We start from the raw sequence: 18,716 nt of genomic DNA on the forward strand, positions 1-18,716 counted from the left end.
ATCTGTAGATTGTACAGGAAGAAGCAGTGTGAGTACTACTAATACTGTCTCATTCTGAGGAGCGCGGCGAATAATGTCGAGACCGACCCTCGTTCTGAAGAGCGCGGCGAATAATGTCGAGACCGACCCTCGTTCTGAAGAGCAGTGAGAATTTTAATTCTGATACGGAGGCTCATTGTGATTTGTACAACAACTAATGGTGGGGCAGCTCCTGACTCTAACATGCCGTTGTGGTGTCAGGTGAGGCTTTGGTGTTCTGTATGTTCTATTGTGCAGCAGTGCTGAAAGAACGGCCCCAGACCAGGAGTTTCAGTGCTTGCAATTTTATTGAGCTCAGCGGTCAGCTGAACGAGAGTACAGTTGATCTCTCACAGCAGAAGCAAAAGCTGTCTTGGCAGTATCAGTGAAAAACTGTCCAGCTCAAACTGGACTCCCTCTTTTAATCTTCCTTCTGTCCTGTCTGCTTCTGGCATTCTTCTATCCCCTCAGCTGTGTTGTTCCTTCTCGTTTCACTCTCTCCCTCTAGCAGCAGCAGGTAGCCAGCGGACCATGTGAGGGGCGCTGTGCCCAGGCCTCAGATTCCGCTGTGCTTGTTTATCCAGTCCCTGAAGCTGGGGACCTGGGTGTAGATACCAGGGGACTTGGGCTGAGCGCAACCTAGTCCAAAGCTGACAATCCCAGCCTGGACCCAGTGTTGCCCCTTCTTGTAGACCAGTGCGCCTCCAGAGTCGCCCTGGAGAGAAGACGAGAAAGTGCTGGGACACATCCTGCACATGTAGAGGCAACACCCGCACCCTCAGACGTGTGCACAGAAACAGAAAGTCATCTCCATCGTTTCCATTTCTTACCGTATACGGCTAAAATTGACTTTTACAAAGACGCCATGCCTGTTCTTGAGTGATTTGTGCCTTAAATAATATAGTACTAAGCTTTATTTTATATAGAACCTTATCTAGATTTGAATGTGCTCAGTGAAAGCGACTTGGATATCCTTGGTGATAGAATTCAAGAGGTTTAAGGAGCAGCAGGAGAAGGCCCTGCCACACGCAGAGCCTTGTAGGTGAGCCAGTACAGCCATTTTGAAAACTAACACCACAGTGATGTTCCACTACTGCATTTGCTGTAAGCCTGCGATTTTTATTTCTGCGCCCATATCGGGGCTTATTTAAATTGCCTAGCTGTGTTTTTTTTGCTTTTGAAGAACAGCATGAAGTCCCGGGTTATTGATCTTTTTGCGGAAGAACCGATCGCCCTTTTCTTGGTTGGCACGGACTCACCATGCAGGTGTCCTTCCCTCCCTCCTCATATCCGGCGCACATCATGTTTGGCCTGATCTTGTATTTGCCTTTTATTTCTGGGTGGCTGTCAAGCAGCTCCTGGCAGTGCTGGTTCGCTATGACAGGGAGTTGAACCTGTTGCAAAATCTCAGAATTGGATCCTGGAGGGGGAGTTGGAGTGGGAGAGGGAGAGAGAGAGAATCCAGGCTTAGCTGAACTGTGAAACCTGAAACAAGAAATTTTCAGCGTGGACAGGGAATGTAGACCTTTTTTGATCACCAATAAATATTTGTAGACGAGCAGGCTAACGAGTCGTTTCAAGATAGGCGTTCTTCAGTTTAGAAACCTGTTCAAAATATTTTTGGTCAAAATTTTGGTCATTTTTGTTACATGTAATTAGATTACTTTTCTGTAGGTTTCGAACCCTTTACTTTTCCACCTAGGAGTCAAGAAGCATTCCTTTTATACTCTTCAATACAGAGGAGCCAATGTATACTTTACCTGCACAGGCTATACCAGGTGTTACCCACCCCAGACTGTGCACCAGTTGGCTGCCTGCCTCTTACTGGATTTGGGAGCCCTGTGGTACCAGTGAGAGAGCTGCGGCGCCAGAAGGGAAAACAGACAGTACTCTCACTGATCCTTTAGCATTTCCCTAGCCAGCAACACGGGGCCACTGAGAGCAGGGCACAGCAGCATACCCCATCTAGTGTAAGTTTCTTAGTGAAGAAAACCCCTTTCCAAGTCGTGCCACATGGGAAGCCCCGCTTGTCGTCTCTCACCGTTCTCTTTAGTCATCCCCCACCCGGTGGCCCAGCACTCTGTGTTCTCTGTGAAGACATCGTTGGGCTTGGCGAGCTGGACAGGACTGATGTAAGAAGAGAGGGACACCTCGCTGTCCAGCTGCACCAGGGCAATGTCAAAGCCGTCTTCTGCTTTCTCGTACTGCTCGTGGAGGACGGCCTTCTTAATCCTTTTCTTGACCTCGTGTTTGGAGTGTTGGTCCAGCTTGTACGCCCCCAGCCTCACAAAGTAAAATTTGTGAAAGTGCCGAAATGATCTAAAAGAGATGGTCACACCACAGGAAAGTTAATTATTAGGTGTCAGACATTTAAACATGTTTAATGTTTGGAAGGGTTGTTTTTTTTCCCTACATTTCTAACCTGCCCTTGTCAAACACCATGCAACCGATTGACTGTTAATCTTGTTAGGTGTTACTGGACAGGCAAACCCTGGCGCCCTGCGGCTACCAAGACAGCCATCTGGCCCACGCTTTCGAGAAAGCCTTCAGAATCCTCTCCCGAACCTGCACTGGTAGGATTGCAGTCTCCCCAGATTTGCTGCATTTCATAACAGCAGCTGATGCTGGTGCGTCACGGCTTTGAGAGCAGTGAAAACGAAAATCTTGTAGATTCACCCCTGGCAGAGTCCTTATTTCTGTATCTGAGCTTTATTACTACCATATCCGGTGTCCCACCTGTAGGAGAACTGGAGTCCTGATCTCTGTATCTAGGCTCTATTAATACAAACCACAGCAGATGTCCCACCTGCAGTCCTGATCTCTGTACTCTCGTTAGCACTATAGTATTAACACAAACCATTACTACCGCAGAGATTTTCTATACTGTTTCATGACAGAAGAACTTGCTTAGATGTGTGTATACAGTAACTGCAGGCATTGTAGTAGTATTAGTAGTGGAAGCTGTAGTGATTATTTGGTCCTCCTTGTATGTTTGCAAATTAACTTGGTCTCAGAGGTTGTCCAACAGAGTAATGATTTACTGGTGTAAGTAGAGTGTTCTTGATGATGATAATAACAGCAGAAACATACATTTTGTCAGCGTGATGATCTGGACATAAATTCTTTAGGTCAATGTAGGACAATGCAGAATATTTTAATTCACCAAAGGTAGGCCTGAGTCCTGCAGCCTCATACTGTAGCTCTTGGTTGTGGTTTGAATCTAGACTGGGGGAGGACATGTATTTGTGGATCTTGTATACTCACCTCTTCTGCATGTGGGGTTTCTCCCAAGTGTCAATAGTCCTGCTGGCTGGGTGTTCACTGGTGTCTCTCAATCGCCTCGGCGTATGTTTGTGTGTTTGTCCTACTGTGAACTGGTGTCCCGTTTAGTGTGTGGTCCTGCCTTGTAGGTTTTATCCCACGGAGACCCTGACCATGATTAAAGGACTTTTCCGACACGTTATGCAGGACAGTTAGATAACAAGGAGTCACAGTCAGTGTGATGCTGGATGCGGTGTGTGATTAAGTCATTATTCATCAACTTTAAAGCTTATGGAAAAGTTTATGATCTTCAGAAAAAAATTTCTAAAGCTAAAGGGGGTCCCAACCCCCTCTCCTTGAAAAAACATTGATAGAAAGAAAGGTACTTTTATTATGTACTGTAGTTGATCTTCGAAAGAGGTCGGACAGCTGAGAGCAACTATAAAGTGATTTCCATTCTTCTCATCTTTACCTCACTAGTCCCTTCCGATAGTCTGTCTTTCTCCCACACCAAATCATTGATCTTCGTTAACCTCCCACACTTTCTCAACGCAGCCCTTCTGGTTCAGGGAATCAGCAGATTCATGCTCTCTGGGAGAGGATCCCAGCCACTTTCCACACACAGGACTGGAGTGGAAGTAGCAGCATCTTAATGACAGAAAACGAGACCACTTCCATTCGCTTTCTGTCTAGTGCGATTCATCTCAAAATAATTCATTGCTAGATTTCCGCATGCAAAAACACCAGGGCTGGCTAAGATTAAAACACTGAATGGACAGAGTCTTGAGACAGTAAAGACAGTGTAGGTGTGCCTGGCACCAGAGGATACTCACTCGGGAAAGCAGTGCGCTGCTGTGAGAACCCACTGCTTACTGATCAGAGAGCCCCCACAGAATGTGGCCCCGTTGTGGTTCACCTGGATGTGGATGTAGACCTGCCAGGGCCACTGTCCCTCCTTTGCATCCTGACCGCCCACTATAGAGCTCCTCCACAGAACAGAGCTGGACACTGGAGAGAAACGGAGGACAGATGGACACTGAAGACAGTGGTCTGTGGTGTTTATTACAGACGGACTGATTCAAGATTGGGGGAAAGTCCAGGTGGTTCTGTTCATTATTACTGCAGTGAAGCTTATTATATTAACAGAAGCAGGAATACAAGTGGTAACGGTATCAACAGTAGAATAGCTCTGCTCTTACCTTCAGTGTCCAGGATGAGGGTCCAGAGCAGCAGCTGCAGGAAAAGCATCTTCATTTTTCCAACTTTTCACTGGATGCAGAGGACAAATCCTCCCTGGTTAAAGATACTGAGAGAACAGAGATGTGCGGGATAGTCCCACCTTTATAGAGTTCTTGCTGCCAGGGACTTACATCACAGACCGCAGACACGTAGTCAAGGACTCGGAGAAAGGGTCCCGAAATGACTCATTTACCAAAACTGAAGATCTAAGCAGCAGATTAAGCAACTATTCAGAAAACAAGTATTCTTGTTGATGACATAGCTGATGTTTTCTGATCGATTTGGACTGACTAGCATGAGCTTAGAACACTTTCGAGCAGAGCATCTTACTCTTCGAATTGAAATAAGTTCCAGAGAGGTTGAAGTGCGGAGCCATGTCAGCTTGTGGGTTGCAAGGGATCAGGCATAGGGCAGTCCCTCACAGAACGATAAAATTAAAAAGTATAGAATGTTCTACAGCATTAAGAGGCAAGCGGAGGACAGGAATAAGAGGCAGAGAGGTGGTGTGGAGAAGACTGAAGACGGATCAGGTGTGACTAGAGGGTTAGGAGAAAGGCGACATAATATGAACTCCCAAGGGGATGAGAGAGGCAGGAATCTGGAGTTGTCTGGAGGCTTTGTGATAGTGGACTGCCGGGGGAATGTGTGAATCGGGTTCGAGGATAATTTGGGCTTTTCGTTTCTTTAAAGTTAGGGATTCCTTGGCTGTCTGTGAAGGGGTATAGATCGACATAGAACGTCAGTGTAACCCTGGCTGGGGGAGGTAAAACAGGGTGCTGTGGACTTGGAGAGATCTCTGATCCTCAGCTGCTCTGTCATGAACTGACTCTAACTCGGAAACAGACATCCCAGCCTCTTGCCATTTCACCGGTGCAAATGGCAGAAGATTCCACATACTGAAGGTGACCTTGTGAAGATGGGATAACAGCTGCGAGCAGTTAAGGGAGCGCTCTTGTTTCCACCCCAGGAAACAAGATTCTCTACAATCTCATTAATTGTGTTTCTTGGAGGAGCTCTTTTAACATCTAAAACATTTGAAATGATGCCTGAAGAGAGAAAAATCTGTGAAACGGAGAAGAAGGAAGGCAGAAACAGGGCAAAACTGCTTGTTTTCAAGCTCTCATCTTTGGGTTCTACTTCCTCTGAAATCAAGATGAACCGGCGACCCCAGATAAGCAAGTCCAATGCTTCTGGAGTAAAAGTGCAGAGTCGCTCCAGTGTTATCTCGGCAGATATCGCTCACTCAGCACAGTGGGAGGGACACGCCCAGGACACGCTTGGGCTCCCCAGACCTACCCAAAACTACCGCCAAATCACTTTTCACAAACGATGTAAAAGAGTATCGTTTCTCAGACCCCACAGGCACTCTTGATTTGTTCCTTTTTCACATGACGTTTCTGTACACACTCCCAGAGGGCTCTCCTTTTAAAGCTCATAGTCGCATTTACTGCTTGACTGGAGATTGGTAACCATGGTAGTGATTTTTAGCAGATTATTATGTATATGTGCAATTAGTAGAAAGAAGAATGAAAGCAACGTGGGATCACTTTATTGATCTGTGGTAAGGTCAGGTCCATCTTGTTAATGTTGGAATGCACATAATTTTCAGAAGAAGCTCAACTGTGGTGAAAAATCATCTCCTGGAAAAGTTGAGATCGTGTCATCTAGGAGGTGGAAATGACAGTCTTTATTCAGATTTTGCTTTTCTCTGGATAGTTTCTTAATTGCTTTCTTTAACCTTGCATGTGTGAACTCTCGCTTGTCCTGGGTTGTTCTCTCTCAAGTCTTCCTCTGCAGCTGTGATTCAACCGACTAGTCGGACCCGAACTGCAGTGAGTGAAAATTGAAACTCATTCTGTGAATGACTACAGAGTGGGACATATCCTGTTTGCTTGTATCGATAAGAAAAAAGGTCATCATGAGAAAATGCAAGACAAAAGCCACTGGTAGTAAATGTTAGAGGAGGAACTGTTTGTTAGTTTGTCTATTCATCATTACCACTTAGTCTCACTATGAGCAGTAGAGCTATAGTATTTAAGCACCTAATACTTCTAATTGATTCAATATTTTAGACAGTTTGGGCATTGAAATGGTTCATGTGGGGTTTGTAAAACTGTACATGTTTGAATACTGTATACAAATGAATATACACTGTGATACCAAGATTTTAGAAATAGAAAGTTAGAGTATGCTTGTATTCTTTCAGGGAGCTTCAAAGTCTCCTAATGTACTGGAACTGTAGCTTCTATCATAACAAGACTGTTATACCGTACTGGGACTGTATCTCATATTGTAACAGGGCTGTTTTAAATGTTCTGGGACTGTAGTTCCTAAAGAAAGATAACGGTTTTACTGGACTGGGACTGTAGCTCCTATTGTAACAGGATTGTTCTGCTGCACTGGGACTGCAGCTCCTACTGTAACACAACTTTTGTACTGTAATGGGACTGTTCTACTCTACTGGGACTGTGGCCCCTATTGTAACAGGACTGTTGGACTATAGTGCGACTGTAGCATCTATTGGAACAGGAATGTTCAGTATAAAATGAAGTTTAATTTTTTTTCCATTGTCTCTATTGTAACACTGAATTATTAAAAATCTTGTCTTCCCCCTAAATAACCCACAGTAACATTAATAATGACACCCATCCCCATTTCAATCTGGGTACTTTATTTTTAGTATTTATATTGGATGTGTATAATAAAAGAAAAAAAATATACATATGCAATAAGAGTTCCATTTGTATTAATAATATACATATAAGAAAATAGTCAACTCCATTCTCCAGGTTTTCTGTTTTCAAAAATAAAAATGCAGAAAGTTTTCTTCATTGCCATAGAATCAAAGAAGAGATATGCAGGTCAATAAACAAAAGAGGTATGTAAATACAAACTATACCCACTATTATGCTTCCTGCCTTTCTGATCCCTGGAAGACGAAGAGTTCAAGAAAGAATACATTGTGGGCAGAGTGGAGCAGCCCACCCACCTGCCCCCTCACTGCCCACCACCCTTCATATAAAACCCATCTGCAAATCCTTATTCAACGTCAGGAACAAAGCAACTTCCACTCCTCTCAGAACCTCGGGTTCCCTGAGTTTTTTAACTGTGTGCTGCACTTGTTGTCTCCATTGTGAGTCTGAATGGGTTTGTTGACTTCTAGCAGATCCCCAGTGGTGTACTGGTTAGAGAAGCAGTGCAGTAGACGGTTACAACACCTGAGCTTGAAAAGTCTCTTTAGTTTCTTCTGGAAGTTTTCTGCTAGTTCAGTACATGTTTCACAGAGCAGCTGAGCACACTGAAGTCAAACAGTGGTTTTCTCGCACAGAGAAAGATTGGGTGATGCAGGACCAGTCAGTGTGGAGCGGGTTTCTTGTTGACCAATCAGCAGGGAGAATCCTGCTGACCAATTGCTGTCGAGGATTGATGTTGTGTGGGTATAGTTGAGTGAGATTGATGCTGACCAGTGTCTATCAGGGGATGTCAGTGATGATGAATCGCTATCTGAGCGCTGGCTAAGCTGGATTCTGATAACACTGGGAGATTCATACCAGCGAATCTGATGCAGACATGTGATTTTGAGGGGAGGATGGTGTCAGCTGTCAGCAGATTCTGTTGAGCCGAATTCAGTGATGTTTGTTCCCCTTTTTTTGTTAAAAACATGGAACTTGCCCAACTAGCCATGAGGATTTATGTAAGAGTTTTGAGCTCTTACATCCTGTGTGGAGCTGTGTGACATGGACTGTAGATCATGAGGCTGAGAAGGTGATTAAAATTCAGGATCTGAAGGTTTATGTTACATTGATCTGAGGAAAGGTGCTCTGTGTTTAAAACTCAAATGTGTTTCATTCTTCAGGTGTTCAGTGTGTCTGTAGCTGTCAGTGAAAGTTTGGGAAGGGGGGCTCAGAATGTGGAGATCCAGGCAGCCAGCAGAAGGTGGAGCACAGCCAGGAGGAGGACTGTGTGGGTGAAGGGGGTGTAGCGGGCACTGGGGCTGCTGTTTGTGGAGACAGTGTTGGAGATGAGGGGAACTCTGGAGCCCACAGTCGCCTGCAGGAAGCTCGCGTAACGTGAGACCGTTATGAATGACGTTGTTGAGAGAGCGCGCGTGGTGCTGTTGCCAGGGACAATCACACTGGCCTGAATCCAAATGGAGTTCCGTTTGCAGACCAGGGGACCTCCTGTGTCTCCCTGTGCAGAGTAAGACAGACAGGGGTTAACATGACATGGATTGATTGACTTCTAAATGACATAACTTCTGTAAATCTGAAACTGAAAGAAGAGTTGTGATGGAGGTGTGCTCACCTGCTCCAGGTCCAGAGGAGAAGTACAGATGGTGTCAGCTGAAGATCCGTTGATACACTGGACGATTGTTGTACTTTTTTCCTGGAGGAGCGCTAAAGGAACAGAGAAGCACAACAATTTTAGCATCTCCTAGATCACATACCACACCTTTAATTCCATTGGATTGGACACTGGTCTTGTTCAAGACCCACCCCCCCCCCCCCAACTAAAACACACTGGTCCCCATTTGTGCAGCTGGTTCAGGCTGTGTGAAACACCTTGATCATGTCTGTAATCAAGAAACGGACTCTTCGTAGACCTTCAAGGGGAAGTTTCCAGCCTGACTCACCAGCAGTTGTGTTGCCCCAACCGGTGACCCAGCACTGAGTGCCAGGGGTGAATGCGAATCCTGCCCCTGCCAGGCAGACGCTCAGGATGTAGTCTGTGAAGGAGACATTGGTGTCCAGTCTCAGGAGGGCGATGTTGGTGCCACTAAGGCTGCTGGTGAAAACGTTCAGGACTCCAGTGGATTTCTCTAAGGTGTTGGAGCTTGTCTGGTTCTGCCTGCCCAGGAACACTCTCCATTCACTGGTGTTCACAGAGCTGGAGAGAGAAGGCGACAGAGAGAGAGGGTTTAATACAGACTCGGAGAACATTGCACTGTAATACCACTGTGACAAACACTAATGCAAATCAGAGGGAAAGTAACACATCATCAAACCATCAGTGTAAATCAGTCAATATTCACCATTTCACCCCCTGATGTTACAAGCTTTTACACTTTCTTGTAGTGAGTCTTCTGGGATTTATCTGTTGATTTTTCACTATTCTACAGTGACTTCCTTTCTTCTCTATGTTAGCTGATTGTTACTGAGTCACAAGTACCTGTACAGTTGAGCCCCGCATCATCAGTGCGAAAGTGATCATGTTCATCAGACAGTTGTAGTACAGGGGCTCCTCACTGTGTGTTCCCCCTTTTTATGATTTCCTGCACTTATGTAGCTGTTTTTATTAGGAAAAATAACACTGCATTCTCTGCATTCATGTTTCCATTGCAAGTAGAAAACAAAAAGGTTGAAGAAGTAGGGTGCCTCGTCAGTGTGCGCAGGCTGCAAAGGAACGAGATTTGTTCCATGCTGAAAAGAAAAACGTTTCGGCTGTGGAACCTTCTTCATGTGTGAGGGAGTGAGGAAGATCAGCAGTTGATAGATAAAGAATGGGAGCTCAAAAGCCGGGAGTGGAGAGGAGGCGGGAGAGAAGGAGTATCGACTCTCGGGGGGTGTGAAGTCAAAACCTGCAAATGAATAGAGAGGGTTAGAAGGAAATGAATCTGTCATTGAGAGAAGGGGGAAGGTGTGATCCCAATTTCATGATAATTTTGGTTTCGGATGTCTTTCTGCAATAGGTGTTCTGAAACCCCTCTGAGGATGCAGACTGAGAGATCAGTTGGATCAGGTATGATCAGGTGAAATGGGAAACTATGGGCTTGGAGAGCCCATATTTCCCTGAAATGGCCCCCAGTCTCCTACCTGTCTCACCTGTGTAAATAGCTGGGCATTTTCTGCAAGGGATTCAGTAAATAAGGTTGCTGGAAATACATGATGTCATCTGGGTGATCCAGAATTATCCAGAAGAGTCTTGAATATGTGTGGTCTTGGATATATGTTTGCAGAGAGTTCTGTTACAGGGGGATGTGGATTGGAGGGGCAGATAGGTTTTGGTCTCTGCTTGGGTAAGAGGGACAGGTGCGGTTGGTCTGTACCTGGGTAAGAGGGGCAGGTGGGTTTTGGTCTGTACCTGGGTGAGAGGGATAGGTGCGGTTGGTCTGTATCTGGGTGAGAGGGAGAGGTGGGGTTGAACTCTACCTGTGTGAGAGGGAAAAGTGGGGTTGGTCTGCACCTGGGTAAGAGGGGCAGGTGGGATTTGGTCTGTACCTGGGTGAGATAGACAGGTGGGGTTGCTCTGTACCTGGGTGAGAGGGACAGGTGGGGTTGCTCTGTACCTGGGTAAGCATTGTGCAGCTGTCATCACCCAGTCGCTGGCGATGAGGGTCCCTCCACACACGTGACTGCCGTTCCTCTGCACGCTGGCCATCCAGGGCCAGAACCCATCTGCAGCTGACTGACCCCCAAGGAGGCGCGTGTTGAGTCTGGGCCTCCCGCAGACTTGGGCTGGAAGACACAGTGAGACAGCAGATTCGCATCATTGGAAAAAGGTAAAGGTGTCCTATATTTTGCTATTGTGTTTAAGCTGTGTGATTCTTGTTATCACCCAGTCTCTCATAATGTGTTTAACTAACTGGATTAAGTGTAGTCAAATTTGGTGGTCAAACAACATGAGAAAGCAGTCTGCCATAATTGCTCTCAGTCTTGCTATTGCATGACCCTTGGATCCCCAGAATGTGATTCTATCATCTGAATCTAAATGGAGTCGCTTGATGTCGCATGCACCTTTTTAGAGCAGAACTAGAGACCACAGCTGCAAAGTAATTCCAACTCTTGGAGAGCTCTGGAAACCCTTTGTCGTTATTACTGAGGGGCCCTGGCAAAAAGCTGAAGACATTCCAGCTCGACTGAATGGCCTGCAAGAGCTTTCCACAGAAAGCATATAAGAAGAAACTAGGTGAGTGGTGTTGTTAACTGGAAAATATGACCCATTTTGTTATGGACATTCATATTTAATATATTGATTCTCGAGGGACGATGCTGAATCCCTTCTGCTGTTTATTAGAGGTTGAACATCTGTCATGTCTAATGCTCCCATGTACAGTATCATCACCAAATCACTGAGAAAACAGCAGTTCAGCTTGTTGAGATGGGTGGATTTGTGTCATCCTTTTCTCATTCCACACACTCTCACATTGGATATATCCTGGATTTTACTCACTGGGGCCTGCAGTCGTGGGGCTGGCAGTGGGCACTGCTGCTGTGGCACCACAGGTGAAGCTGCTGTCAGCGTCTGTGCCACTGGAGGTGAAGGTCACAAAGCCTGTGGCTCCCGACCCCACTTGTCCGTTAATCCAGTCCCGGTACTGGGACACCCTGGTGTACACTCCTGGGAGATTGGGACGAGCACAGCCCTCTCCAAAACTCACAATACCAGCCTGAACCCAGGCAGAGCCCTGCTTGCAGACCAGGGGACCCCCTGAGTCTCCCTAAAGACAGATAAAAGATTGTTAAAACAGGCAGACTGTCCACATAGTGTTGTCCACTGACACCAGTCTGTGTCTGGTGAAACTACCAGTACAGAGCATTGACCCAACAAGAGCACTGTGTGGTGCAGCTCAACACTTGTTGTAAACAGCGAGATGCTTAGAGAAAAGGCTTTTCCAGCTACCTGGCAGGAGTCCTTGCCCCCCTGCAGCACTCCCGCACAGATCATGTTGCCAGTGACACTGTTCGCTCCGAAGATCACATCATTCAGACACCCACACTGTCTGTTCCCAATGATGGGCAGCTGGACCTCCTGCAGGGTCGAGGGTAGAGTTGTCCCTAGAAGACAAGAGAGTCTGTTACTACCATAAAGTGCCCACAAGCTGGAACTCATCTCTGGGAAGGACAACTGTAGCAGGATCTGCTGAGCCATCATCTTTTAACCCTCCAGTGTCCCAGAAGATAAGATCTTTACAGGATTTTGAACATGTCGACCATATCAACCTTTACAAAGGTGTAAAAATCATGTACTCAAATGATCTGCAAATAGAGTGCAAGTGTTTATTTTCTGTGCTGATATTCCAGTAGGCCTTCTGGTGTGGTATATTATGTCAGTTCAGCTTGAAACCATCAGTTGAATTGGAAGAAAGGTTTTGGCAAAGGAGTGTTTTTCGTTGGGATACACTCACCACCTTCAACTGTGTCTCCCCAGCCAGTGACCCAGCAGCTGGTCCCATTGTAGAAGGTGCTGCTGGTATCAGCCAGACAGACGGGCTGGATGTAGTTGTTGAAGGAGACAGAACTGCTCAGTTTCATCAGGGTCAGGTCATTGTTGTTGGTTGCAGAGTTATAGTTTGGATGCTTGATGATCTGCAGGACCCCACTGGACACTGTGTTGATGCTAGAGCCCGTGTCTGTCACTCCCAGATACACTGTCCACTGACTTGGAGTCGTGGAGCTGGAGAGTGAAAGAGTGGAGAACGTGAGAAGAGTTGAAGTATTTCTGAGGGCACAAATAGTACTTATTGCAGAACTATACGCTGTCAGATTTACTGTGATACTGATGACTTTTAGAGGTCATTAGCTTTGCAGTCATTGCCTGCCTATTACAAAGTCCACAGTGTTACAATCAGTGTTCACGGTCATCACAATCTGCAGTTCCTGTCAGCACTGTACATACTGACAGAGGGGGTCCTGTTTCTCTCCTACCTTGAAAAGCAGTGCGCTGCAGTCAGCACCCACTGGCTGTTGATGAGGGTCCCCCCACATGTGTGCTTCCCATTCAGACGCAGACTGGCCTGCCAGGGCCAGGACCCCAGCTGGGCAGACTGGCCCCCAACGATCCTGGTGTTGAGTACAGCCTGTCCACAGGCTGGAGCTTAGAGAAATAAAGAAGCTAAGTTATTGCAGGTCCTGGAGTTTCTTGCTTCAGTGGTTTGGTTAGTGAACTGGAGTTTAACCTGACTGGATCTTTCAAATTGTGTCAGTTACTAATAATCAAGTAACATGGGCTGAATATAGGTCCTTTCATTTGAAGCTGTTTTTATGTTTTTTAACAAGTATGCTGTATCACCTGCTCAGTTAAATCATCATCTCCTGTCTCTCACTGTATCTCCTGTCCTGTTGTGTGTGTTTTTATTATTGAGGGATTCTCTGTGATCTCCTCTCTCTTACTGTGTCTCCTGTCATGTTGTATTTTTTTATTACTGAGGGATTCCCTGTTTTCTTCTCACTGTGTCTCCTATTATGTTGTGTGTGTTTATTATCAGGAGATTCTGAGCATTCAGCTGTTTTTAAGTGATCCTGTTCATTTTTAAGAACAATATTCTTACCAGTCTGGGGTTGTGATTCTGAAATTAAAAAAAGAAGAAAAGTCTCATTAGACAGAAAAGAGCAAAATTATTAATTTACAACAGAATCTAAGGACTACAGAAGGGGCTCTTGTATGGAGCAAAGTTGATTCCTGTAGTCCAGACACACACTGCAGGTTTCAACCTGTAACTCTGATTTCCCAAGAAAGTTTCCCAAGACAGTTGGGGGAAAAAAAAGACCTGTTTGGGCTAGGGAGAAATTTCCTCGTCATTTGCTGGAGTGTAATTAAACCCTCAAGTAAGACAGTTGTCTTTAGTGTCAGATATGTAGTGGCTGTTGCTACAGTAGCAAATTTTCCAGGAATTCCAGTGAATTCGGAATCAGCAGTGTGGTCTTTACCTGGACTCACTGGTGAGTTCACACTTGAAAGCGTACTGAACCCACTGTTTCTCATTGTACTTGTTCTTGGTCTCGAGGCCTTAGTAATATGTCGTAACACTCAGTTTGTTGTAAAAGAAAAACCGATTTCCTTTGTGGCTAGTCTTCTTGGGTGTATCCATTGTGCCACCAAATCCATAATAAAGAAACTGCTGAAGTCTTTCTGCAAAGTCTGGGTACTAGCAGGGTAGATATTTTACATCCCCTTCTACCAAAGCCTGAACCCGGTTTTCTTTCACTTCCTCAAAGTTGGTAGGAGTGGACTCTGCTGCTGGTTAATATTTTAATATATTACAGGTGGAAAAAAAAAGAAGACCTGTTTGGGCTAGGGAGAAATTCCCTCGTCATTTGCCGGAGTGTAATTAAACCCTCAAGTAAGACAGTTGTCTTTAGTGTCCGATTTTTAGTGGCTGTTGCTACAGTAGCAAAGACGCATTGCACTGTTTTTCCAGGAATTCCAGTGAATTCGGAATCAGCAGTCTGGTCTTTACCTGGACTCACTGGTGAGTTCACACTTGAAAGTGTACTGAACCCACTATTTCTCATTGTACCTTCACAGTGGCTGGCCCTCAGTGTTCGCACTGGAAACTTGCTGCCCTTCCTTCCGGCCACAAGGGGTCAATGTTCCCCAAGAAGCTGAGCGAACCTTGACGAACACAGTGATTGTTTCGTACAGTAGTTTCGATCTGTACTGTGCAGTACCGTCACTGGTTGACAGTAAATAATGACAAGTTTATTATACATTGTTGCCTTGCCCAGCCACAGGGGAGCACTGTTACTGAGAAAACATAGGAGGTTCCTACAAGCTGAAAGCCAGCAAGGACATTCACTGGGACCTGTTTTGCTACAGCTCTTTGGTGAGCCTGTGTCACTGTGTCAGGGCACAGAAAAGTGAATGTCTGGACTGCAGCTCAGTCTGTGTTTTGCAAAGTAACTGAAGAGAAACTGAAGAACTGAAGAAATGGATGCTGTCAATAGATGGTGAACAGGTTATTAGTGTGGAAATAATCGAAACACATTTTTTAATTGTACCAGGAACTGAACGGAATGCTGGGATCTGTTTTAACAGGTGCCAGATAACGTTTACTAAAGACAGAGGAGGTTCACAGCATTTATTAAACTCCCATGTCATAAAACACAAGTAGTTTATTTTTTTAAATCGGTTTGATTTTTTAAAATCACGTTCACATTCAAAATCTCCCCCCTGCTGTCAGGCTCTGAGTCTGAGTGGTTTGTCTAAACCCTGACCCTACTCCTTGCTCCATGTTCCCTATTTCTTCTCATTTATTCCTTATTCTGTATTCCCTCTTCCCTGTGCAATATTCACCTTTCCAATATTGTTCTTGGCTTGTTCCTTAAAGAGTGGTATCTGTTTTCTGCCCCAAGCCAGAGAGCTCTGCAATGTGTAAAAGCCCAGATATCAGGAAATGGCGCAGAACACGAGTGTTGTGTTCATCTGAAGTGAAATTCGGGGGTGAATATGGCTCCCAGTACGCATTGATGGCTCCAAGTGTTTCTCAAGTTTTGTATGTTTTGAAAAAGAGGGAAAAGCGCTTTTCAAATGTAGAAATAAACAGGAGGCCAACATACAAGATGAGTCCTAACAAATGTTCTTGTTTCTCTGCAGTTGTAATTGTCGGAACACTCGATACTGAACACAAGCTGTGTTTCATAGTCAGCTTGAAGGAAGTAAGGAGAATATTTGAACACTGATGTCATATTGATAAGCTGCAGGACAATGGAGGGAGGGAGCAGGGTTCCTGTGTTAAAGGCCAGTGGTCTGAAACTGGTACAACTGGTTTTCATCACGAGCCTCAGGGCCTCAACCCTTTCTGTGCTGGAGTGGGTCTGTACAGAGCCCCACAGAGAAAGCAAGAACATCCAGAAATAAAGCACTGCAGGAGCTTTCACATGTTCACATGCTCCCATTCTTAGCAAAAGAAAAACCCAGCTGTCTGTACACCCATAATGGAAATACATGCTAGAAATTGCCCCCAGGATGCCCTGAGCTTGACAGTACATTTCAGATAAGACTGAGAAGTGGGTAGAGATTCAGGTCAAATAAGTCATTTTTAGGTCGTACATGCTAGTGGGAGAAAGTGTGTGTTCACACCAGGAGAAACAGGGATTGTAGGAGAGTTATTGCTCTCAGCAGTGCATAGAAGAGCGTATAGGATTCCAGTCCAGTAGAGAGAGAGCTCCTGAAAACGGGTGTAATTACTCCAGGAATTAGAGCCAGTCCGATGGGAAAATGACTTGGAACTCTTAAACACAGCCTTGACTTTTATGTGACAGATACAGTCTTGATTGTTAATTTTCAGAACGTCCTGAATAGATGTTAGAAGTATTCTGCTGGGTTTTCAAATGGAATATTTTGGTGGTTTCAGAATCATTACCGACAGCCCTATACCTGTGGTTATGGGACTAGAGAGTGATCCAGTAGGTTTTCTTACAGCTCTGGCAGTCCTTCAGGTCTCGAAGCCCGAGGCAGTCATGCTGGCTGCAGTTCATTCCTGCTAATCTCATAATAACAGTAAAACAGATTTGTACGGAGGATGGAATTATGGTAGAATGTAAGACATGTATAAAGAATAGAAATATAGCTGCATCTTCCAGCTGACAATGAGCTGAAGTCACTAGAACCTGTTTCCTGATTGGTGAAGAGAGGTCTTCCCAGTCTAGAAACAAACCCAACTTTTAGTTTTTCACCGAATTCCAAGTCAGTCCGTTCTGTATGAACTCGGTTCTTCAGGATCTTGGTGTGGTGGATGTATCTGACATATTATTTCATTATAGTTTCAATGGAAATTTCAGTCATGATATTTTCTTGTATTGTACCACGAGTGGCAGTTTGCGTTGCTGTCTCACAGCTCTTGGGTACTGCGTTAGATTCTAGACCATGGCTCTTCTCCATGAAGAATTTGCATGTTCTTGCTGTGTCCATGCAAATGTTTCCCAGGTGCTTCTGTTTCCTCGCCCATTCCAGGGGAATGCTGCCCAGAGTCCCACCTTGCCTTCTGAAGCTGTTGGATTAGGCTCTCGCACACCCTTTAAAGTTAAATCATTTCCAAAAACTATACTATATTCATGCACCAGGAGTGCCAAGCCCAATTTTGATGCGACTACTCTGTTTTAAATCACAACTGGATTGTTGATGAACCATTTTAAAGCCTTTTTCTTATTTCCTCCAACAAAAAAATCCAACAGGTACCATACAGAAACTTTTCCAGCTTGTGACATTTTTCTTAGATTCTGAAATACCCTTATGGATTCAGTTGGATTCCAGTCAGAACATTGTGACAGCTAATATCTTTGTTTCCAAATAATTTATGTCCTATAACAACATTGTGTTCTGGATTCCTGTTCTTCTAAATTGTTTTTTAAAAAAACCCCAAAATAATTCAAAATTGGCCTGTACTCCTGCTAGAAAATCAGATCTAAAATAGAAACTCTGAACAAACAAACTGACAGTGACAGTCAGACAGATTAACATAGACCAATATACACACAGGTAGCACGACATACTGTTAAGACAATAGCTTACCTTTTGCTAACAGCAGCAAAGCCAGGAGAGAGAACAGGTTGCCTCGCAGTGCCATGGTTCACTGTGAGACCTTCTTCAGGTATCACAGTGTTTGTACCCTGTCCCCCCACCTCCTGTTTTAATGAGGAACAGAAATACACCTGTCTGTCACATACCTTCTCTCTCTCCCTCCCTCTTCTCACCCTCCCCTTCACTCCAGCTTTGCCTCGCCTTCCCTCTGTCATCATTCCTCAGGCTCTAAGCAGTTTCAGTGGATTCTAGTGATCTCTCACCCACTCAGTTTGTTTAACTTTTAAAAACAGACAGTCCTTTTTTAACAAACACCCCCTCCCCCACAGGACAGGAGACATAGTGAGAGAGAGGAGATATCAGAAAATCTGTCATAAACACACACAATAGGACAGGAGATGCAGAGGAGATAACAGAGAATCCCTCAGTAATAAACACACAACAGGACAAGAACATTGATGAAAGAGAGGCGATAGTTATGATGTAATGGAATGCAAGTCCCCAATCAATTCCCTGTTGCAGCCCTGACTGGCTAAAACCTTTGCTAAGAAAAAAATAAACATGTGGAACCAACAGCATTATAGGAAGAATAAACCATTAAGAATGAACCATGTTTGGTAGATTCCATTCTGTCTTCAGAGAAGAATCTAATTCTGACAGAACAGTGGACCACTGAGTTCCACCTTTAAGAGGACAGATCCGTCCATGTGTGAAACCATGTGTGAAAGGAATCGAATGTCTCTGAAAAAATGGCTGTGAAAAGAGATGTGTTTGGACAAAAAAAGGCATTTGGAGAATTGGCACTCTGGCTCTGTCACAGACCTCCCTTAAAAACTCTTAGGACAGGAAAAGAAATGATCATTTTTAAATGGATCAGAATAAATGCATGTAGCAAAGAAGTGTCCAGGAAACCACTTTCCAATGAAAGCAGGAACCCAAATCGATTGCTCTGGGTCTGT

At 44.9% G+C, this 18,716-nt stretch overlaps 2 protein-coding genes across 3 annotated transcripts; both read right to left on the reverse strand.

The window, feature by feature from the left end:
• Positions 1-574: 574 nt before the first annotated feature.
• LOC148833973 (serine protease 27-like) lies at positions 575-4,533 on the reverse strand. 2 transcript variants are annotated; one of them, XM_088915393.1, is made up of 5 exons: positions 4,479-4,533; positions 4,113-4,287; positions 2,062-2,337; positions 1,278-1,458; positions 575-733 (listed from the first exon to the last, which is right to left on the reverse strand). In XM_088915393.1, the coding sequence occupies exons 1-5, from the start codon at positions 4,531-4,533 to the stop codon at positions 575-577; spliced, it is 846 nt and encodes a 281-aa protein (XP_088771519.1). The 2 variants fall into 2 exon arrangements, with proteins under 2 accessions (XP_088771519.1, XP_088771520.1); XM_088915394.1 differs by having other exon boundaries at positions 1,278-1,438; positions 2,060-2,337.
• Positions 4,534-7,172: 2,639 nt separating this feature from the next.
• Positions 7,173-17,904, reverse strand: LOC148833974 (transmembrane protease serine 9-like). The gene is made up of 10 exons (XM_088915386.1): positions 17,749-17,904; positions 13,787-13,804; positions 13,164-13,332; positions 12,644-12,912; positions 12,139-12,293; positions 11,689-11,956; positions 10,805-10,973; positions 9,152-9,405; positions 8,824-8,915; positions 7,173-8,709 (listed from the first exon to the last, which is right to left on the reverse strand). Exons 1-10 carry the CDS (start codon positions 17,801-17,803, stop codon positions 8,422-8,424), a joined length of 1,737 nt encoding a protein of 578 aa, XP_088771512.1. The 5' UTR covers positions 17,804-17,904; the 3' UTR covers positions 7,173-8,421.
• Between the last annotated feature and the right edge of the window lie 812 nt (positions 17,905-18,716).

Source organism: Atractosteus spatula, chromosome 5, assembly GCF_055471065.1.
Source record: "Atractosteus spatula isolate fAtrSpa1 chromosome 5, fAtrSpa1.hap1, whole genome shotgun sequence".
Classification (NCBI taxonomy): domain Eukaryota; kingdom Metazoa; phylum Chordata; class Actinopteri; order Semionotiformes; family Lepisosteidae; genus Atractosteus; species Atractosteus spatula.

Excerpts from the sequence above, each read along its gene's own strand:
- LOC148833973 (XM_088915393.1), bottom strand. The coding sequence starts at position 4,533 with ATGAAGATGCTTTTCCTGCAGCTGCTGCTCTGGACCCTCATCCTGGAC. Across the intron at positions 1,459-2,061 it reads TGGGGGATGACTAAAGAGAA|CACTCCAACTCCCCCTCCAG; the intron begins CGGTGAGAGACG and ends CTCTCCCTCTCC. Across the intron at positions 734-1,277 it reads GAGGGAAGGACACCTGCATG|GGCGACTCTGGAGGCGCACT; the intron begins GTGAGTCCGTGC and ends TCTTCTCTCCAG.
- LOC148833974 (XM_088915386.1), bottom strand. The coding sequence starts at position 17,803 with ATGGCACTGCGAGGCAACCTGTTCTCTCTCCTGGCTTTGCTGCTGTTA. Across the intron at positions 12,913-13,163 it reads GCAGCGCACTGCTTTTCAAG|CTCCACGACTCCAAGTCAGT; the intron begins GTAGGAGAGAAA and ends TTCACTCTCCAG. Across the intron at positions 11,957-12,138 it reads GGGGCAAGGACTCCTGCCAG|GGAGACTCAGGGGGTCCCCT; the intron begins GTAGCTGGAAAA and ends ATCTGTCTTTAG.